The sequence below is a fragment of the Hyaena hyaena genome, unplaced genomic scaffold, assembly GCF_003009895.1.
Source record: "Hyaena hyaena isolate Hyena2069 unplaced genomic scaffold, ASM300989v1 scaffold_89, whole genome shotgun sequence".
Classification (NCBI taxonomy): Eukaryota; Metazoa; Chordata; class Mammalia; order Carnivora; family Hyaenidae; genus Hyaena; species Hyaena hyaena.
Genome location: NW_024080719.1, coordinates 838,893 through 862,633, shown reverse-complemented (window position 1 = coordinate 862,633; position 23,741 = coordinate 838,893). Strand labels below are relative to the sequence as shown.

Here is a 23,741-nt window from a genome sequence, read left to right as displayed (position 1 = left end):
TTCTTTTTAGATGAACAAGGAAAATATTCTGTTGAACTAGATTTCTGAAAGCCAGCTTTTTATAAAACAAATTTGGGGAATGTATCCAAGAAAACTAGAATTTTATCAAAATATAGATATAAATGTCAAAATTTTTTCCTTACAGCATGAACTGGAGAATATTGAACCTACTCAAGGCCTTTCAATAGAAGCTTCTGTGACATTTTTGCAGAGGCTAATCAGCCTTGTAGATGTGCTTATATTTGCAAGTTCTCTTGGCTTTACAGAAATTGAAGCTGAAAAAAATATGTCCTCTGGAGGAATTTTGCGACAATGTCTCCGACTAGGTGAGCTGTTAAAACCTATCAGTTATGAATTTACTTTAAATAATTTCAATTATCTTAATAGATTGAAAATTATCTTTCGCCTTTTGTTGGGAAAATGAGTATGAGGCAGTCTGTCATACGTTTTTTTTAAATCTCCACAGAGTGAAGCTTATGTATGTACCCTGCTATAGTAGTAGTCATAAAGTTGACTAGAGGAAGGACATGATTTAAAAAACCTAAGTTGATTGTGGTCACCGTTACTCCCCCTCCATTGATCTGTTTTGGCTCAAATAGAGCTGCTCAGATTTTAAAATGATTCGTACTCAAGAATCACCGTAGGATCTTGTTGAAACACAGTTAGTTTGGGGTGAGGTCTAAAATTCTCCTGCAAATCCCAGGTGATGTTGAAACTGCTATCTTACAAACACACTTGACTAGCAAGGTTCTTTTTTTTTCCTTAAAAAGTTTATTGTCAAGTTGGTTTCCATATAACACCCAGTGCTCATCCCAAACAAGTGCCCTCCTCCATGCCCATCACCTTCCTTCCACTTTCCCTCACACTCATCAGCCCTCAGTTTGTTCTCAGCACTCAAGAGTCTCTCATGGTTTGCCTCCCTCCCTTTCCCCTACTATTTTCTCCCTTCTTCTCCTCCATGGTCCTCCGTTAAGTTCCTCCTAATCTACCTATACGTGCAAACATATGGTATTTCTCCTTCTCTGCCTGGCTTATTTCGGTCAGCATAACACCCTCAAGTTCCATCCATGTTGCCACACATGGCCAGCTTTCATTCTTTTTCATCGCCATGTAGTATTCCATTGTATAGATAAACCACATCTTCTTGATCAATTCGTCCGTTGATGGACACTTAGGGTCTTTCCATGTTTTGGCTGTTGTTGAGAGTGCTGCTATGAACATTGGGGTACATGTGCCCCTATGCATCAGCAGCACTCCTGTATCTGTGGGTAAATTCCTAGCAGTGAATTTTTTTACAATGTTTTTTACAATTTACCGCATCCCATAAAGTTTGGATTGTTGTATTTTCGTTTTCATATGTTTCCATATATTTTTTAATGTCTTCTCTAATTGCCTGATTGGCCCATTTGTTCTTTAGTAGGGTGTGCTTCAATCTCCATGTTTTTGGAGGTTTTCCAGACTTTTTCCTGTGGTAGTTTCAAGTTTTAGAGCATTGTGATCTGAAATTGTGCATGATATGATTTCAATTCTTTTATATTTATTGAGGGCTGCTTCATGTCCCAGTATGTGATCTATCTTGGAGAATGTGCCATGTGCACTTGGGAAGAAAGTGAATTCCATGGCCTCAGGATGTAGAGTTCTAAATATCTCTGTCAAATCCATGTGGTCCAGTGAGTCATTCATGTCCATTGTTTCTTTAGTGATTGTCTGTCCAGTTGATCTGTCCCTTGCTGTAAGTGGAGTATTAAAGTGCCTGCTTTTAGCACATTCTTGTCCATAAGATTGTTTCTGTTTGTAATTATTTTATGTATTTGGGTGCTCCCATATTCGCTGCGTAGACATTTATAATTGTTAGTTCTTCCTGATGGATAGACCCTGTAATTATTAGATAATGCCCTTCTTCATCCCTGGTTACTGCCTTTACTTTAAAGTCCAGTTTTTCTGATATGAGTATGGCTACTCCAGCTTTCTTTTGACTTCCAGTAGCATGATAGATATTTCTCCGTTCCCTTGCTTTCAATCTGAAGGTGTCCTCAGGTCTAAAATGAGTCTCTTGTAGACAGCAAATAAATGGTTTTTGTTTTTTTATCCATTCTGCTACCCTATGTCTTTTGATTGGAGCATTTAGTCCATTTACATTCAGTGTTATTATCATAAAATATGGGTTTAGAGTCATTGTGTTCTTTGTAGGATTTATGCTTGTGATGGTGTCTCTGGTACCTTGCGTTCCTTGAAAATTTCCCTCAGAGAGTCCCCTTCAGGATTTCTTGTAGGGCTGGTTTAGTGGTGACGATTTCTTTCAATTTTTGTTAATTTGGAAAAACTTTTCTCTCTCCTTCTATTCTGAATGACAGGCTTACTGGACAGAGGATTCTTGGCTGCATATTTTTTCTGTTCATCATATTGAAGATTTCCTGCCATTCTTTTCTGGCCTGCCAAGTTTTAGTAGATAGGCCTGTAACCACTCTGATAGGTTTCCCTTTTATTAGGGCCCTTTTCTCCCTAGCTGCTTTCAGAATTCTCTCTCTGTCCTTATATTTTGCCAGTTTCACTATCATATGTGGTGCAGAAGATCGATTCAAGTTATGTCTGAGGGGAGTTCTCTGTGCCTCTTGTATTTCAGTGTCTGTTTCCTTCCCCGGATTGGGGAAGTTCTCTGCTATAATTTGTTCAAGGAGTCCTTCAGCGCCTTTCCCTCTCTCTTCCTCTTCTGGAATTCCTATGATATGGATATTGTTCCGTTTGATTGTATCGCTCAGCTCTAGAACTCTCCTTTTGTGTTCCTGGACCAGTTTATCTCTCTTTTTCTCAGCTTCCTCTTTTTCTATAATTGTGTCTTCTAATTCATTTATTCTCCTCTCTGCCTCTTCAATCTGTGCATTGGATGCCTCCATTTTATTATGCCCCTCATTCATAACATTTTTTAATTCATCACAACAATTTTTAAGCTCTGTAGTCTTTGTAGCAATAGTTTTTCTGATGTCTTCCATGCCTTTTTCAAGCTCAGCGATTAATTTTATGACTGTTGTTCTAAATTCTTGTTCAGTTATGTTGCTTATATCTATTTTTGTTCTAAATTCTTGTTCAGTTATGTTGCTTATATCTGTTTTTAGCAGTTCTTTAGCTATCATTTCTTCTGGAACTTCTTAGAGGAGAGTCCTTCCATCATTTTGGTTAGCTTTCTGTCTTTCATTAGTTTTAAAAGCTAGTTATATATACACTCTGCACCTGTGAGTACTGCTGCATTAAAGAAGGCTCTTTGTCCAGGGCCGGTCCATTCAGGAAGAGTTTTCTGAACGGTGTCTCTTAGTCTCTCTTGTTGAGGATTTGGTTATTTTATTTCCCTACTTGTAGTGGTATTTGGGACTCTCCACCATGTGTACTTTGTCTTGATTCTTGAGGTAGTCCTGGAAAAGAAAACAGACAGACAAACACAGGCAACAAAGACACAGAAACGCATAAATCTAACAAACAAGCAAACCGAAAGTGAAAAAGAAAAAGAAAGAAGTAAAAGAAAAAAAGAAAGGAAGGAGGAAAAACAAATAATAAAAATAAAAATAATAAAAAATAAAAAAGAAGAAAATAGAAAAAAACCTAAAAGACAAAGGACAGCCTAAAAGCATAAAACCAGAATTCCCAGCTACAAATAAAGAGCAGGGTTTATGCAGTGCTGATGGAAGTGCATATACAAATAGAGAAATGACAGGGCAGGGAGGAAGCAAAATTGGATGATGACTGGATAGACTAACAGGCTTAATTCATAGAAAGAGGAGAATATGCTAGGAGACAAGGATAAAGAAATGAAGATAATGTTACTCAGAGAAACTATAAATTCTGATTACTCCAGAGAGAGATAGAGATAGAAAAGTAGCAATGGAGGTGTAGAATATACATCTAAAGAATGGATTAAATGTGACTGTTTAAGCAAACCAATGACCAGAGTGCCCAGTTCAGCAGAGGGGAGGGATACGAATGAGACAAGGGAAAATATATCTGAATAGAAAGAATTGATCTAGAATTAATCATGCAGTGCATCCATGTTGGTCTTGCCCAGGGCTCTGGTTAAAAAAGAAAAAAAAAGCTCTCAAGTGGTGCTGGGCGTGGTTTGGTGTAGGCAGGTCTTATCCTCCACTGTGTCCTCTGGGCCGCTTCCTGAGGTCTTGCCTTGGTGGTTGTGGGGAGAAAAATGGCGGCGCCCCTGTCCATTCTCGAATCAAGCGTTGCAACTCACTCTTTTGGGTCTGACTTCACTGTGCCGCGGGCGTAGCCAAGGTGGGCCATGCTCTATGTCCCAAGCCATGCTGTGTTTCCAAGTTTTAGTCCTCGCGCCCCATTGATATCGCCCAAAATAAACCCGCAGGCTGAGTCCCTCTGAACAGTTTCAAGCCTGTCGCCTCCCCACTGTGGATCTAGCCGAGCTGGAAGAGCAGCAGAACAGCTTCAAGGACGCGCTACTTCCCCTCCGGCTTGAGCTGGTGAGCAGAGGAGCAGTTCCCAGGTGTCCAGTTCAAGGTCAGCTTTACAGCTGGAAACTGGATCACTCTGTATCAGAAGCTTAGGTTTTTCTCTTCTCCAGGGATAGGGACAGTTCCTTGAGCAGTTTCAGCCGCTCTTTCTTCTCCCCTCGACTCCCCGCGGCTCTCCACAAAGGGGGCTCCCTCCCCACCCTCCATGTCTCCGGGTCCTGGCCCATTTTTGTCTTCCCAAGTTCTCACTCATGCTATAAGGTTTTCTCAGCAGACTCTGTCTCCTTTTCCTCCCAAACTCCTGGATTCTGTAAGGGTTCCTATGACTTCAGGCCCTCTCCATTTGAGAGATGTGGGCGAGGGAAATGTACGGAGCTCCCTACTTCTCCGCCATCTTGCCTCCACGTGTTGACTTAGCAAGTTTCTAAACTATTATCATTCAAGTAGAGCCTTTATCCACAAGAGCTTTGGTAATATGTTGGAGCACCTCCTGAAATTAATAAATCTCTCTTCTTCTCCTGAAGGCAGTTCTTGCTGAGGTAAAAGTAAAATACATAAAGAATTTGTAATGCCATCAGGACTTTCTTAGGTGAAGCAAAATATTTTTTCTCTATGCAGAAGGTTTCTTGCATCTAGTTGTAGATACCGAGACTTGTTCATGATTTGCTTATTAAATGGAGAGAAGCAAGTAGGACGATGGGGATGAGGAAATGGAAGCAAAACCACTAGGAACCACTGACATATGAAGAGAGATCAGAAATAAGGAATCTTGAAGATCTAAGTAATGAAATATTTTCCTGTTTCTAGTAGGAATATCTATTACATAAGCTGATAAATATTTAGAGTTTTTTGGTGCAACGATTATGTTTTGATTATTCCAAATGCTATTCAAAGTACTTTTCAACTTAGGATGCTCTAAAGAACTTGATGTGACAGTTTATAAAAATTTGTTTTGAAATTTTAAGAGATTCAGGTGGTGAATATTAGAAAACAAAGACTATCATTTGTTGACTACATTTGTTATTGCAGATTTTCAGTGAGTCAGCAATTATTTTCTTTTATTCATGAGGATATTTGAGATCAGAGAAATTAGGAAATGTATTTAAAATCCAAAAGCTGTAATTGGTGAAGTTAGAATTTAATATAGTTTAACTTGTGTTCCTACTTTTTCTGTTATAACATACTTCATTGAACTTTCTATTAGTAATATAATTGAGCTATTTTGACTCCATTACTTTTGTATATGCCAGTTTGTGAAGTTTGCCACTTTCCTATGAAGAGTATATTTCTGGAATTAGAAGTAAATGGCTACGCTATCAGTGCTCTACTGAAGTCTTCAGAAATTAGGGAAATATTCTATCTCCCTCATTTTCATAGTTTGATCTACCCCAGCACCATGTCTTCTTATATATGGGAATGAGATTCAGAAAACTGCTTGTTCGCGGTCTTTAATAGAGTATGGCAAGCTCAGTAAACAGCCCAAGTGTTTGATCCGTGGTCTCCTTACTCCTGTTCTTTCCTGAGGTTGGAGGTGAGAAGGCAGGATAGCAACAGTAAGAGTAACTTGTACTACTGAGACTGATGAATGTAGTATGGTTTTTAACTCTGTGATACCCTAACTTCATTTTATGCAACCTAGGACAGAAAAGTAGTTATTTTTTCTGGGCCTGGTTTCAGATATGAGAGTCATTTTTCATACTCTCTCTCCCTCCCTCCCGCCCCCCATCCAGCCCCTTGCTTCCTTTTCCCCAACATGTGTTGCTGTCTTGCACTTTTCTGAATACTTTCCTGTTTCAATTCTATGTCTGCTAGCCATAGGATAGTGTGGTGGTACTTCAAGTCCCCAGAGAAATTTACCATTTTGTTCTTAATTTTCTTTCATACTTTTGTTCAGTTCACATACTCTGAGTGCTACTGATTTAATTGAGAATTGAGATGATCCCTATGATATTAAGCAATTCATAGTCACTTTTGTATTATCTAATTCATCATTTAAACTTCAAAATTAATTTCTAAATAACATGAGTAACTGACTGGGGAGACTTTTAGAGAGGTGATTATTTTTTTGAACAGGTGATTCATTTAATTTACTACTTATTTTAAGTTGTTGAAAATGTTCCAACCAAATTCTAGAATTTACATAACTCAACAGGTTAACAAACAGTGCTGTTGCAGACTCTAATATTTCATAATTATATATTATATATAACTATTTTATAGGATTTATGCTCAGAGAAGATCACCATTTTAAGAGTATAATATTGATGAAACTGTTCAATTAGTCGAAAACAAAAAAAAGGTTAACATCTGGCAGTAATATACTAGAACATCAAATCTTGAACAAAGATTTGGGGCTCATTAAGTTTATAAATGTGATGGTTTCTACTGGATAAAGTTATTTGAGTGTAGTTGACACACAATGTTACATTAATTTCAGGTATACAACTTAGTGATTTGACAGGTTTGCACATTAGGCTATGTCTAGTTACATTGCTATTACAATATCATTTACTGTATTCCTTATACTCTGCTTTTTATTCCTGTGACTTATTCCTTAGTTGGAAGCCTGTATCTCTCTTTCCCCTTCACCCATTTGGCCCATTGGCCACCGTCCTACCCTATGATAACCATCAGTTTGTTCTTTGTATTCATAGGCCTGATTATGCATTTTACTTATTAATTTTTTTAGATTCCATTTTTGAGTGGAATCATACGGTATTTGTCTTTCTCATTCTGACTTATGTCACTTATCATAATACTGGAGAGGCTGTTTTGGACTATATTAATCACAGTCTCTTTTCTAACCCCCACCTTTTTTTTTTTTTTTTTTTAATATTTTTATTTATTTCTAGGAGGGAGAGAGAGAGAGAGAGACAGCGTGAGCAGAGGAGGGTCAGAGAGAGAGGGAGACACAGACTCTGAAATAGGCTCCAGGCTCTGGGCTGGCAGTCAGCACAGAGCCCGACGCGGGGCTTGAACCCATGAACCGCGAGATCATGACCTAAGCGAAAGTCAGACGCTTAACTGACTAAGCCACCTAGGCGCCCCGTCTAAACCCCACCTTTTAAATGGTTTTAATGAAAACCAGTTAAATGTAGACCCTGTACATATTTTCTATAAATGCTATACCTTTTATCAGCCTCTACAGTTATCATGCTATAATGAAATACATGCAAGTTTTAAGTTTAACTATTTTTTTTTTGATGATGGTGATAGCAGATTATTTTTCTAGACTAGTAAATGGCAATGTGATTTGCTTTCTCTTTTTTCCTACTTTCCAGTTCCTTTCCTATGTTTTCCTTAATAAAAGATCATTCCAGTTTAGCTTAGTGGAGCTCAAGAAACATTAGCCTGTTGATTTAGATTCCTGAAATGATTCTTTCTTAGCAATAGCTACTCTGAACAGAGTAGCTAACAAAGTCACAAAACAAACACTAGGCGATAAAGTCCAGGAACATTTTAGGTATTTGCTGAAAGTAATCTGTTTCACATAAAAGCTTATGTAAATTGTATTCTGTAGGTGCTTTTTATCACTTCCAAAATCTTAAATAAAATTTTATTTTCTTCCCCAATCTTTTCCTTAAATTGCAGTGTGTGCAGTGGCAGTTAGGAATTGTTTAGAGTGTCAGCAGCATTCACAGCTGAAAGCTAGAGGAGATACAGCCAAAGGCCAGAAAATCGTTCAGAGCCTGATTCCCATGGGGAAATCTGCAGCAAAGGTAAGCATACAGAATAATTAATTTAATAAAAAAGTGCCTCTTATTTTATGATTAAGATCTTATATTTAGTTCATTTCAGCATAAAGTTAAGTAAATCTGACAGGGGTTCTAAAAATAGTTATTTTAGTCTGTGGACATAACATTCAAATATTTGTGTTTAAATATACAGTAAAGATTTGCTTATACTTAATCTTGTCTGTTTTTCCAAGTGTTTACTTTTCTTGTATCTTTGATACCTTTTCCTTTGAGTATGTCAGTTTGTATTTCATGTACTTGGTGAGTTAGAATGAAGTTTGACTTTTCCTTTATGGCTCCCTTTTGTGACCCCCACCTCTATCCCCGTACCCCAAAAAGAAGAGAGAAGGAATTAGGAAAAAATAAACTAGGAGAAACAACATTGTAGTCTTTTTTTTCTTGGTTCTTGGGATACTGTACTAATTTTTTAAAATGTCTGTGTAATACATATATATTTTTTGTCTTAAATAGAGTCCACTGGACATTATAACTGGTGGCATATCTCCAGTAAGAGATTTTGACAAGCTCCTACAAGACATGGATATTAATCGGCTTAGAGCAGTTGTCTTCAGAGACATAGTAAGTTACAGTTTTTCTTTCACATACTCTTAGCTGATACATATTTCTACCTAGGCTCAAAGTATTGAGAGTAAACTCATTGTGATATATAATAGTTGAGTAGAGATAAGAAGGGCTAGAACCAATTCACTTTTTTTTAATTAAAATTTTTTTAAAATTTCTGAGAGACAGTCCGAGCAAGGGAGGGTCAGAGAGAGAGGGAGACCCAGAATCTGAAACAGCCTCCAGGTTCTGAGCTAGCTGTCAGCACAGAGCCCGATGAGGGGCTCGAACCCACAAACCGTGAGATTATGACCTGAGCTGAAGTCGGACACCTAACCGACTGAGCCACCCAGCCGCCCCTAGAACCAATTCTCTTGACAGGAATTTTAGAATCTTAGAAGATTGGACAGTACTATCTATATAAAGTAGAATTAATATATCAAAGTAATGATACTAAAAAGAATAATACATTATTACATATTAAGCATTTTAAGTGCTTCACATGTACTAAATCCAACGACTTCTTGAGTTGTGTTCTTTTGTAATTCTCATTTTATAAATGAGGAATCTGAGGCACAGAGAGCTTGAGTAACTTGTTCAAGCTGTTGGAGCTAGTAAATGATAGGATTCCCACCCAGCAGTCTTAAACTCCAGAATCTATGCTCTGAAAGTAATGAAATATTCAAATTATAAATGGCATATGATTTTTACTGAATATTGGATATTTTTCCTCAAAGGACTAGAATTACGATATAAAGGCACATGATGATGGGGCGCCTTCGTGGCTCAGTCGGTTAAGTGTCGAACCTTGGCTCAGGTCATGATCTCACAGTTTATTGGTTTGAGCCCCACATCAGGCTCTGTGCTGACAGCTAGCTCAGAGCCTGGAGCTTGTTTCAGATTCTGTATCTCTCTCTCTGACCCTCCCCTGCCCACGCTGTCTGTCTGTCTGTCTCTCTCTCTCAGAAATAAATAAAAAAAACATTAAAAAAATTAAAAAGGCACATGATGAAATGTGGTGGTTTTAAATTAAAAAAAAAACTTTTGTTTTTAATGTTTTATTTATTTCTGAGAGAGAGAGAGAGAGAGAGACAGACAGACAGACAGCGTGAGCAGGGGAGGATCAGAGAGACAGGGAGATACAGAACCTGAAGCAGGCTCCAGGCTCTGAGATGGTTGTCAGCACAGAGCCCGACACGGGGCTTGAACCCACTAACCGTGTGATCATGACCTGAGCTGAAGTCGGACGCTTAACTGACTGAGTCACCCAGGCGCCCCTTAAATGTTTTCAAATGTTGGTTTTAGTTGATTTTGTTATATGCCACAGTTTCATGTATAAATTCTATAGTTATATAAGAAAGTTCAAAGATGAAAGAAAGTATAAAGATGAAAATAAAAATTATTTGGGGTCACCTAGGTGGTTCAGTTGGTTAAGTGTCCGACTCTTGATTTTGGCTCACTCAGGTCCTGATCCCAGGGTTGTGAGATGGAGTCCACCTAGGCCTGTGGAGCCTGCTCCAGATTCTGTCTCTCCCTCTACCCCTCTGTTCATGCTCTCTCTCTCTCTCCCTGTCAAGAAAAAAAAAAAAATTGTAATCCTACTCACCAGCATTTGTAATTATCATTAGTTAATATTTATTGAATACGTAACTGCATTTAGTACTAGATGTTCTATTTCACATGCAAGATTTTAATAAACTTTGTACTTTAATTTTAATTTTCTCCTCTTTTTATAGGGTTTCGTCCTCTCTTGAGTTCTTAACTAGGTTTTGTATACATATACAATTTGTTAGTAGCAGTTGTGGTTAGTAGTTATTAGCTATAGTTAATAGTTACTGAATGTTTACTGCATTTTTAAGCTTGGTAATGGATGCGCTGTGTCACTTATTTCATGCAGTTCTCCTATGAGAAAGATGGAAGTGTTAGGTTAAACATTACGGTTAAGATCATACAAGTGGTACAAGGTGGAAGTGGGTTAAGGACCTAGGGAATGTGGTTCTTGAAATTTTGATCTTAATCATTAGCTGTGTTGCCTCCTTACATCTATTTATTTGCTTTTTGGTAGCAGGTTTATTCCTTTCATTAAGAAACCATTAACTTTTTTTTTTTTTTTTCCCCAAAACCCACTGACTGTGGTTTATTTGGAGACCAAAGATTGCTGGTACTTTCCTTTATGTCATTGAGTCCATTGCCCTATTAGCTTTGTTTTTCCTACAGTGATTTTTAAAGTATAATAAGTAATATAATTCTTTGGCTTTAAATACTCTCTACTGGTTTCCCATAGTTCTTAAAATGAAATGAAAATTCATCCTTGTTGTGTATGATTTAGCTCTTTGAAACTTTATAACAAGTTTTTATGTCACGATATTTGGACAGAGAATTAGAATATCTCCTGTGTTTAACATGTAGTTTTTTTTTCTTTTGTTTTTCTTTTTTTTCTTTTCTTTTTTTCCTTACAAATAGTTTATTGTCAAGTTGGTTTCCATATAACACCCAGTGCTCATCCCCACAAGTGCCCTCCTCCATGCCCATCCCCCCCTCCCCCCCCCCCCCCATCAGTCCTCGGTTTGTTCAAGATTCTCTCATGGTTTGCCTCTCTCCCTTTCCCCCACCATTTCCCCCCTTCTTCTCCCCCATGGTCCTCAGTTAAGTTCCTCCTAATCCTCCTATACGTGCAAACATATGATATTTGTCCTTCTCTGCCTGACTTATTTCGCTCAGCATAACACCCTCAAGGTCCATCCACGTTGCTACACATGGCCAGATTTCATTGTTTCTCATTGCCATAACATGTAATTTTTAAAAGTAATTAATAATTAAAATTTTCTTGTAACTAAAAAGTTTTATACTCATAGAAGTTTTAGAAAAAAGACCATGTTTCCCAGACTATATCCGAGAGTCTCTTTTAGCATAATCCAATTTTGATGAAAAAAGGAAATGACCTTAGATTGGCAATATAAAGAAGTTATTACCCTAGCTTAAGTGCTAACCTGTAATCACTCTAATCTGAGTTCACATTTGCTTTTTCAATTAGGTACCCTTAGGTAAAGTATTTTTCTAGGCCTCATCTTGATAAAAGGGATTAATGAATGTGTTTGAACTACTTAGTACAGTTCCCTATCTGTTATACGTATTCAGTAAGTGATACTTACAATTGAAAACAAATTGATTCTGGGATAAAAGGCTGAAACATAAGGATCTTTAGGATATTTCTTCTTTGGACAAAAATCAGGCTTACACTGTAAATTCCATACTGTAATAAGTAAATATTGAACATATTAATGGGCTAAATAAGTACTTAGATAGGCATAAATAATTTGTAATGGATTAAGAGTTAAGATCAAGTAAGTTATTTTCCTGCACTTTTAATGTCAACACTATTAGCAATAGTTATTATAATAGCACCAGACTTGTGTGGCAGTAGAACACAGGAGTGTTTGGAGAAAAGGGATGGTTAATAAAACAGGGAACATGTATGTTTATCTTTTCCATCAAGACTAATAAGTTCTTACATATGAGCCTAAAGAGTACCATAGATTTTTGTCAGATTAATCATTGTATTAAGTGGAAATGCTCAGGTAGAGCATGGTATCTCATTCTTTCCCAGAAATTGTGTCAAAAACATTTGACACTAGCTAATTAACTTTGTTTCATTGGCACTAATAGTTGCCATTTACTTATCTGCTAGGCAACAATGTTCTTTGTTTTCTTTATTATAAATTTACTGCTACTTGGGGTACCTCTGGTTTTCAGAATTTGATGGATAAGTTGAAATTTTTCCCTTAAGTGCAAACCTATTTTGAGCATTATCAGATTAGTGACATGTGCAGGGTCCCTTTGAAGATGGAGTATTGGACTAGATGAAGAAATCATCAGTATACAGACATGTAGGTGATCTGTAGAGCTAAGATGAAGCCTCGACCTCTTCTAGAGGTCAATTTAGTTTGTCCCTTTTCTTTCTGGCAGAGACTGTATTTTCAATCTTAGACGCTTGGTTGTCTGTACTATTTAAAATACTCCTGGGAATGCCTTTGGCATTTTGTTCTGTATCTGATTACCTCACTCTTTTTTCTCTTGGATGTTTGCCTTTTAGGAAACTTGTTAATTGTGATTTTTTTTGGATATATATTTTTTTAATTTGAGAAAGGGAGAGAGAGAGCGAGTGAATGAGTCAGGGAGAGGGGCATAAGGAGAGAGAGTCTTAAGCCAACTCCATGCTCAGTGTAGAGCCTGCTGTGGGGCTCAATTCCATGACCCTGGGATCATGACCTGAGCCCAAATCAAGAGTTGGGCTAAGCCACCCAGGTGCCTCTACATATTTTAATTCTTATGATTAGAAGTAAAAATAATTATACATATATAATGATAATTGTCATTTGATTAATCTTACAAGATATGCCATATGTCTTCAGACTGAGTTACTTAATTTTAACGACAAACCAAATTGTCTGTTTCCTTGTTTCACAAGTGTTAAAAACTCTCATTTACAGGCATTTTTCTAAGAGTCTTTGCCTAATCTTTGCTGAGATGAATTTATTATTATTTTTCAGCTTATAGCAGAAGATTTGTGGATGTGTTTTATATGTAAATATTGTCATGTAAAATAAGATCAAAGCATGTTATTTAATAGTGGCATAATCAACTACTTTTATTTTTCCCTAGGAGGATAGCAAACAAGCTCAGTTTTTAGCCTTGGCAGTTGTATACTTTATCTCTGTTCTTATGGTCTCAAAGTACAGAGACATTTTGGAACCCCAAAATGAAAGGCATAACCAGTCATATAAAGAACCTGGTAGTGAAAGTGGGAATTTATCACTTACTGGTAAGTTTCCATATTTTATTCCCTGGGATCCAAAGTTCAAGTTAAACATTACCTAGTCTTTAAAAAATTCCAGATTTTAAATCCATTGATGTATAAAATGAGAGTGTATATTTTAAAATTAATAACTATAAACATTTCAATTTAAGTGCCATGTAGTTAATTGCAATTGGGAGATGATTTTTGTTTTTTAAATGAGCCATCTAATTAAAACATAAGTGAGAAAATATTATGTTTTACAAATAACATCTTAGACATTTTTGTTTGCCTTGGCATTTATTGTGAAGAAGTAATTCATATTCTTTTATAAGAAGTAGATTTGCTAAGAAATAACAGTAATCACTGGAGGTACAGAAGTGACTGCAGGTTATAGATGTATCATTAGAGAAGTATCTATTGCATTTATACAAGTAGCTACCATTCAGTGGAGGTGATTTATTTATTTAATAAACATTCATTCGTTACCAAGTAGGTATTTGGGTATACTCATGAACAAAAGAGGAAAAGAACGTCTGCTTTCGTGGAGCTTATATTTTTGTAATAGAAGGTAGAAAAGAAGTAGATTTACTAAATAAATTACATAGTATTTTAGAAAGGTGGTGTACTAAGAAAAGATACAGTTGAATAGAGAAAAATATCAGGAATAATAATGGAGTGTGGATTTTTATTCTAAGGAAAATGGAGATAAGAGTTAACAGTTGACTTAAGTTTTTCAAAGTAACAGTTAGGATTCTGTATGGAGAATATATTCTGGAGGGCAAGAAAAAAAAACTGTTTTAGTTGTGTACTGCTGTGTAACATATTACCTCGAAGTTCAGTGGCTAAAGCCATAACCGTTTTTAATCTTGTTATCATGATTTTGTGAATTTGATTCATACAGGGTAGAGTGAGTATCATTCATCCCTGCTCTACATGATGTTTGCTGTGGTTGGAAAGTTTGAGATGGCTTTTCTACGCACAGATCTAGTGCCTTGCAAGGATGGCTCTAAGAACTGAGGCTGATGGACTTGAAATGGCTCAGCTGGGGTTCTATGTCTGGGACCTTAATACTTGTTCTTAGCAAATTCTTTGATTTTCCTCCATTAATTTGGAGGGCCTCTATCTTTTTGTATAGTCTCTATACACGTTCCCTCTAGCAAGTTAGCCAGCTTGCTTACAGAGGTGTTCAGGGATTCTGAGAAATGTATAAGCTGCTAGGCCTTTGTAAAGCTGGGACACAGAACTGGCTAATTCTGCTTCTTCTGTTGGTTAGAGTAAGTGAGGCCCAGTCTGCATTCAAGGGGTGAATGCCAGGAGGCATGGAGCAGCAGGACTATTAATATAACAGTCTAACACCGCCTGTTGGTAGGATATTGCAATAATCCAGGAAAGAGTGGATTTTGGGAAGGACTAGGGTGGTAGTTGTAGAGTAGTGAGCAGTTGTCAGATTCTAGGTATATTTTGATAGGAGAGAGAACAGGATTTACAACACTAGGTATGAATATGTGAAAATTGGAATGTCATCAAGAATGATTATAAGGTGCAGTTGGATAGATTGAAGATTAAAAATATTCAGGGAAAAATGAATTCAGTTTTAAACATGTTAAGTTTGAGGTATCTTTTAGAATCCGAAGATGTAAAGTAGACACTTATAAACAAGTATGTATTTTTTTGTTGATATAGTAGTGTTTTAAAACTTTAAGAGTGATTGAGGTCACTCAAGGGAATAAATATTGTTAGGGAAGATAAGTACTAAGTCCCTCCAACTTAAGAAATCAAGGAGAAAAATAAGTCAAGGGAATTAAGAAGGAACAACCAGGGAGGTAATAGATGAAGAATGAGAAGAGCATAATGTCCTGTTACCAAGTGAAAAAAATATTGGTAAGTTAGAATAATCATTTGTTGGTGCTTTGTCAAGTGCTGACGACTAATCATTGAATTTATAGCAAGATGGAACATTTTTGTTTATATGCAGTGAATACCTAATTAGAGGGAATGACTCAGAGAGTAGGTGATGCCCCTTTTTGAACTAGATTTTAAAAATTACTGTATTATTTTTGCATATAGGAAGGGTAACATTTTTTTTAAGCAAGGAGAAACTGTGTTTGAGGTAGAAATCTTGGAATTATTGTCTAGAGAAATGGAAATTAAGGCACAGAAGTCCCAAATACTGTCCCATGTTTAGCAGATTGCATGTGATTTGGTGTTATAAAGTGTGATGGCATGAATAGCAGAAGATAAAGTTGGAAATGAATAGTCATCTGATAAATAGTTGTTGACCACCTACTACTTGCCAGGCATTGTTATGGGCCCAGACATGGATATACGTATTGGACATGACGTGTTAAAGACAGATTTATTATTAAATTCTATCAGACTCATATTATTAAAATTTTATCATATTATATTTTATCAAGGATTTTGGATTTTTTCTTGTAGGCCAGTAGTGTTCAGCCTTGTGTTGCTATCCATTGGTATGTCATGGTCAGTTTGGCAGTTTTTCCTCAGATAGTTTATTATCACTTTTACTTTTATTATTCTCATAGTTTTATTAAAACATATTTTGGTTGTAGTTATATTTTTTTTTTTTTAATTTTTTTTTTTTTTTAATGTTTTATTTATTTCTAGGAGAGAAAGAGAGAGACAGCGTGAGCAGGGGAGGGTCAGAGAGAGAGGGAGTCACAGACTGAAACAGGCTCCAGGCTCTGAGCTGGCAGTCAGCACAGAGCCCGACGCGGGGCTCGAACCCACGAACCGCGAGGTCATGACCTAAGCGAAAGTCGGACGCTTAACCGACTAAGCCACCCAGGCGCCCCTGGTTGTAGTTATATTAACTCAATATAGTATATAGACTATGTAATTTATTTTTGCCTTTTATTAGAACATGCCATATATTTCCTAACTTAAAATACTAGATGGTTGGGTGGGTTAAATAGGTGCTATGATGAGCACATGGTGATGGATGGAAGTGTTGAATCACTACATTGTACACCTGAAACTAATATAATGTTGTACGTGAAACTAACCAAAATTAAAATAAAATCCTTAAAAAATAAATAGTAGATTGTACTGAATGTACCTTATAAAATTGCTTCTAAATTTGTCTTTTTTGTACTTCCCTTTTATTTCTGGGTAAGATGTAGAAAACACACCATCAGCTTTCACTCTGCCAACCCCAGCATCGGTGGAAGAATCTGCAAGCACGTCATCTGCTCGAAGGAAGGACTCAGGCATTGGGGAGGAAACAGCTACTGGGTTAGGAAGCAATGTGGATGTAGCTCCTCCTATAGCACCTCCAAGTGTCAGTGCAGGCCCAGATGCAATCAGTGAGGCGCTGTGTACTCTTTCTTTAGAAGTCAATAAATCTCAGGAAACCAAAAATGATGGAGGAAATGAATTGGATAACAAGTCTGCACCATCAGTTTCAGTTTCAAAAAACGTCAATGTGAAGGACATTCTTCGAAGCCTGGTTAACATCCCAGCAGATGGAGTCACAGTGGATCCTGCCCTTCTGCCACCAGCCTGTCTTGGAGCTCTTGGTGATCTTTCTGCTGAACAACCTGTGCAGTTCAGATCATTTGATAGGTACCTTAAATAGTTTTTTGTTTTAGTCTGCTTATATTTATAAATTACAACAATTTAAAGGGTAAACAGGAACTTTGCTAAACTTTGTAGGTTCAACTTTGGAAAGGGGTGTTTTGAACTAGTTTATAAAAATTATGAGGATATTTTTGTTGTATAGAAGGCTTGTAGATAGGCAAAAAGTATTCAAGTTTTTGTTTTTCATCATACCAATAAGATGATTTAAAAATAACTTAAATAATTTAATTTTACTATTACATTGGCAAATTAATATGGATAATCATTTTGCTTGTTACAACTTAGAATTCCCCTTTACCTATAAATGACTACCTTTCACTCTTTGCTGGTAGTACTGTGCCAGCCTTTGTGAAAAGAAGTCTGAATCTGTGGATTTCAGCAGACTCAGGAATTCAGCAAGGGATTTAGAGCTTGATAGCTTTAGAAAGCAGACTATAGATTCCTGAGTTTATTGGTTCTGCTGCCTACTAAAATATTTGCTAATGTGCCTGAAATTTTACTTATAAGACATGTATGTATTGAGTTATTAAACATATTCTTTTTCAAAGATCAGTATTTTATCTTGATACAAGTTCTAACTTATAGAGAAGTTGCCATTTAAAAGAACTTCTGTTTTCTGGAGTCATTTGAAAGGAAGTTGACACAGTGGTCCTCCCCTTTGAATATTTTATTGTATATATTCTTTCTTTAATTTAAGGATTTTATTTCTTAGAGAGAGAGCAAACAAGAGAGTGCATGTGCTAGTAGGGAAGGGAACAGAGAGAAGGAGAGAGAGAGAATCTGAAGCAGGATCCATGCCAGCGCGGAGCTGGATTCAGGGCTTGATCCCATGACTCTGGGATCATGACCTGAGTCCAAATCAAGAGTCAGACATGCTCAACCAACTGAGCCACCTACGTGCCCCTCAAAAAATATACTTAAAACTATTCATAGCAGTGGCTATATTTTGAGGGTGGGAAGAGGTATAAATAGCTAGTTTTTAAAATATTCTTAGGACACCTGGGTCGCTCAGTCGGTTAAGCACCAACTTCGGCTCAGGTCATGATCTCACGGTTTGTGGATTTGAGCCCCGCGTCGGGCTCTGTGCTGACAGCAGCTCACAGCCTGGAGCCTGCTTCAGATTCTGTATCTTCCTCTCTCTCTGACCCTCCCCTGCTCACGCTGTCTCTCTCTTGCTCTCACAAATAAATAAAAACACTAAAAAAAATTAAAGTATTCTCAACTTTTATAATTAAAGTTTGTATTAATCTCAGATTGAGTATTCAAATACTTAAGCGAGGGTAGATTTTTAAAAAATATTTATTTTTGAGAGAGAGGGTGCACGTGTGCACAAATGGGGGAGGGGTAGAAAGATAGGGAATGAGAATTTGAAGTGGGCTTTGCACCGACAGTAGTAACCCTGATGTGGGACTTGAGCTCACAAACCATGAACTCTTGACCTGAAGTCGGACACTTAACTGACTGAACCTCCTAAGTGCCACAAGGGAGAGTAGATATTTAAATTTAATATATCTTACTAAAATAGTCAAAGAAGGTTTCCTTAAATGTCCCAAATTTGAACATTTTTGGCATTTATTTCTTTAAAAATGTGTAGGAATTAAATCTGTGCTTTAGTGATGCCTTCTGTGAGTGAGTTAGGAATTTAATTAGGAAACCATGCCTCAGCAATATATGTTAAGTGGTTTACTGAAATAGAATCCAAAGGGGAATTTTTGTGATAGCATTTTGCAGGATGTTATTTGGAACTTACATGTCTAGTACACACTTAACATATTGTCTGATGGCAAGCAAAGTGCTCTGTTTTTCCCCCATCTTTTTCTTAGCAAGAGACACCTTTTGAAAAACTATTTTCATGCTGCTGTAGACCGGTGGAATATCTTTGGGAATTTCAAAGCATCCCTCTGATCATGTATTTATCTCTGGAATGCTGTGTCAGAAATCACAACTCTCCTCATATCTTAAGAATTATCAACTTCCAAGCAATAGCTGGAAAGTTTAGAGTAACAGCTACATGAGTGGAACCTTGCTGAAAGGCTGCCAGGTTGTGGGCTTTGTGGATGGCAAGGTGTTTGTGTTCATTCCCATGCCAAAATTCTTGCTCTTATCTAATTTGAAGATCCTCTCTGGTGATTAGTGGATGCCAGGGATTTATCTTGATAAAGTTCAAGGGCTTGTCTGGCTTTTCAATTAGATCCTTAGGGAGTAAAGTGCTAGGCTTAAAATGCTCTTTTCTCCTTTAGTGAACTATTTGCATGCTAAATAGCATTTATGTGAAAGTTTATATATTTGAAACTGATATGGTTCTGAAATGGAACTTCTGAACCTTAGTGATCTGGAAAGCATTGTTGCTCTTTGTCTGTTGTGGCTAAATAAAAAGAGGCTTTCACAGAGGTCTCACTTGTTCATATAAAAAAAAGTCAAGAGTGTTTACACTTTTTTTATGTGGAACTTTAGGGAAATTACTTCTTTGTCGTCTGTAAAATGGGGATGATAATACGTAGTACTTAATTCATGGATTTTTATAAATAGAAATAATTCATATGTATTAGTGTAGTGCCTCACAGATACTAATATTCATTAAACTCATTGAGTTTATAAAGAAAATTATAACATGTAAAATTTTATACTTTAATATTTGGTTTTTAAATGACAGTTTGGAAAAATAGCTTGTAATACTAAAAGACATATCCGTTTTACAGATTCTTTATGCCCAAAAGTTTGAAGTCAAAGTTGATAGCAGATACTAAAAATCTAGTGTTATTTCCTTAAATATTAACGAGGATTTCTGTCAGTCTCTTTAATAGAAACTTAAGCTGCACCCTGAGAACAATGCCAGAGATATCCCTAGCATATTGCCTGGTATATACAATTTCAAACTTGTGTGAGATGCATGTTGCATTTTTGTGTTTTCCAAAGCATTTTAGAAAACTGTGAAATGTTAGTCCTTTCATGATCATTCTTGAGTAGTGGTAAATATAAATTTCTGCAATTTTTTAAACGGTTGAACATGCTTTATTTGAATTTGTACTTACATACATGATAAATATGACTGCTTAAAGATCAACTTTATTGAAGACTTTAGTCCTTTATGTGGAAACTTTGTGATAATGGAAATAGTAAAGGAAAGGAAAATATCCTGAAATCTGCCAGCTGCTTTTTGTCCTTTCAATCACTATGACTTGAAATTTTCTTTCGTTTTATGTGACCCAATACCGAAGCATAATTATTTTGCTTCCTCAGAAATGGTTTGAATCAAAGATTTTGTAAATTAATTCATTTTATTTCTCATTTATGTACTAAATACGTACGTGGGCTAAAGAAAGGAAAACTTTTCCCACTTTTGATCACATAGATCTTTTAGTTTAGTAGTCATACATGCATAATTTTATATATTGGAAATCTTTATTACCATTGCTTATAGATGATTATACTTTAGAATTATGTTGAAATATTAAAATGATTGTGGTAATGGTTGCACAACTCTGTGAACATACTAAAAACCACTTTATTCTACACTTGAATTGTGTAATATGTGAATTATATATATCTCAATGAAACTTAAGGAAAAGGTCATTAAGAGAAAAGAGTCCAAATTAAAAGCTCTTTTTTGGACAAACCTGGAATTGTAGGCCATTTACTTTGGCAAGTTATTTTACCTGTCTGAGCTTTACTATTTTAATTTTTAAAGTGGAAGTAAAATGTAAGGGTTGTTTGGAGAATTTAGTAATAATCCTTGGCATATCATCAGTTTAAATCATAGCTATTAATGATTTATAAATTTACGTACAGGATCGCGTGGGAGCACGAGAATAGTGCATTATGAACTTTTGATTTGGAGACTCTGGGGAGACTTAACTTTAAAAAAATGTTTTTAATGTTTGTTTATTTTTGAGAGAAAGGGACAAAACATGAGCTGGAGAGGGGTGGCAGAGAGAGAGGGAGACACAGAAACCAAAGCAGGCTTCAGGATCTGAACTGTCAGCAGAGAGCCCAAAGTGGGGCTCGAACTCATGATCCATGAGGTTGTGACCTGAGCTGAAGTGAGAAGCTTAACTGACTGAGCCACCCTAGCACCCCTGGGGAAGCTTACCTTTAAGCAAGGTTTTGAAAGGTCAGAAGGAAAAGTTTACTGGCAAGCAGGGATTAAAGGAAGGCAGCTTGGCTGAGGAATAGTATATACAAAGGGTTGGAGTTGTGAAATGACATACATGCTCAGGAACCATAAGATCATAGTGTAGAAATATGTGAGGAATGTTGAATTAAATGTAAATTCATGTAGATAGTGATACTTCAGATGTATTAGGAATGAGATATGAGAAAGATTTTGGAAAATAAATATTTACTGAACTGTAGTGAAGAATAAGCATTCTACATGATTGAACGAATTATTAATGGTAGTAGGTTAAAGGATTAGAAATGAGATTAAAAGGCTCCAGGGTGGCTCAGTTGGTTAAGCGTCCAGCTCTGTCTCAGTTCAGGTCTTGCTTTCAGGGTCACGATTTCAAGCCCTGTGCTGGGCTCCACGCTGGGTGTGAAGCCTACTTAAAAAAAAAAAAAAAGATAACGAGATCATGTTTTTTGTTGCCTTTAACTAACATGCCATCTTAGAGATTATACATAGTAAGGAATGAACATCTGTAGCAGATTTTTTCTTTTACTAGTTTTCTAACATTTTATTGTGAAAATGTTCAAAAAAAAGAATTGTACAGTGAACATCTGTAGACCCCGTCACTGAGATACTGTAATTAGCTTTTAACTCGATTTGCTTCATCATGTAATTCTACATATATCCATCCCTCTATCCATCAATCTTATTTTTTTTATGTGTTTCAGCAGACATCGGTTCACTTCATAAACATTTCAGCATGCAGATCCTTAACTAGAGATCAGTATAGTTTTTTAAGGTAAAATGTACACGCATTGGAAGGCACAAATGTTAATGTGCACCATTTGATGAATTTTGACAAATCTGTACACCTGTGTGACCCAAACCCTCGATCAAGATGTCATCAGTCTTGAAAGTTTCCTCATGCACCTTCCCAGCCAATGACTGTTCCCATCCCCTGGAGGCAGTTTTTCTTCTCATTCCTTCCTACCATAGATGAGTTTTGCTTTTCCTAGAACTGCATGTAAAAGGAGAGACAAAGTTTGTGTTCTTCTGTATGAGTCTTTCTTCACTGTCCACAGTGCTTTTGAGATTAACCTATGTTATGTTAATTAGTAGTTTCTTTTAATTGCTGAGGATCTTTTCGTATAATTAAACATATTACTTACTCATTTTTCTTCTGAAAGAATTCTGAGCTGTTTCTAGTTTTTGGCTATTAAATAAGTTCTCTTAAACATTATTGTACCCATATTTTGTGGGCATAAAATTATTTCGAGGAAATTCCTCAGAGTGGAATTGCTGGCACATAGGGTAGTTTTATTATGTCTTAAATTTCAGTTATGGAAAAAACAATTTCAGCTTTCCCAATACTGTTTCCTATTGCTCATTTCAGTGCTTACATATTATATGAGTGAACTAGGTCTTGCCAGTTCTTTCTTTTGGGAAAAAATGTGAAAGTAAATTCTGCATAGTAATCCTCACTCCGAAGTAGGTTGCTAGGGAATGCAGCTAGAAATTTTCTTAAACAATAGGTTTATGAATTTCTGCCTTGAGTAGGAAATATACAAATTATGTTTTGTATTGTTTTGAGAGTACCCCCTGTGTGCATGCACACACACACGGTCATATCTACTCCCCCTAAAGTCAATAGTCTTCATCTGATAGAAGCTACTATGATTTAAGCACACCATTTTGGATTGAGGGCTCAGGTGGCTGTTGCTTCTATTTTTTAGTGTATAGTTAACATTGGCAGTCACCCTTATAATGATGTGACACCGGCTACCCCCAAGTACATTGAATAAGCCATGCCTAGCACAAGAGAACTTGATTTAATTGGCAACAGTGTTTGCCGTCACATGATAGGCACTGAAGTAAAACAGAACCTATTTTGCTTTGTATTATCTCTCTTCGGTATAACAACAAAAATAAAATGTATTTTTAAGTTACTGGAATTACATAATTTCTACTTTTGAATACATTTATTGGGATCAAGTATCTAAGTAACTTTATTTAGAAACTGAATACTTTAAAGCTGTTAAGGGAATACTTGAAGCTTGCAGTTACAATATTGTCAACAAAAGATGTGATTAAATAAATTGAATGTTGAAGACTTTAGGCTTATGGTTAACACCAGGTAATTAAAAGTAAGCACTGCTGTGGGAGTGCATTATATATCAGCTGTCCTCTTTACCTCATTAACTGGGTTTTTGCATGTTTATGGAGCTAACTTCAATTAAAAGTGCCTTTTAGTTATGCCTAATAAGGTCTTTTAGTTACTATTTGAGTATAAAGTATTACACTTTAATTGAAATTGGTATATCATAAATACCTGTGTTTGAATAATAGACAAAATGAATTTGATTGTTTGGAATTTTTGCATCCAGCTTTTATACCTATGCATTGTTTTTTGCTTTTTTTTTGCATAATATTGTCAAAAGATAGTCTTTGGGGCTTAAAAAGAGAAACTTGATTATACA

The 23,741-nt window shown here is 36.3% G+C and overlaps 1 protein-coding gene across 5 annotated transcripts in view; it reads left to right on the top strand.

Moving 5' to 3' along the window:
- Positions 1–23,741, top strand: part of LRBA (LPS responsive beige-like anchor protein) — a 737,219-nt gene that overhangs the window by 177,242 nt on the left and 536,236 nt on the right. For all 5 annotated transcript variants that reach the window (XM_039234337.1, XM_039234336.1, XM_039234335.1 and 2 more), the window contains exons 26-30: positions 146–326; positions 8,058–8,185; positions 8,672–8,779; positions 13,424–13,583; positions 16,697–17,144. In XM_039234337.1, coding sequence (XP_039090268.1) covers positions 146–326; positions 8,058–8,185; positions 8,672–8,779; positions 13,424–13,583; positions 16,697–17,144 — 1,025 coding nt within the window. The remainder of the gene's footprint in view (positions 1–145; positions 327–8,057; positions 8,186–8,671; positions 8,780–13,423; positions 13,584–16,696; positions 17,145–23,741) is intronic.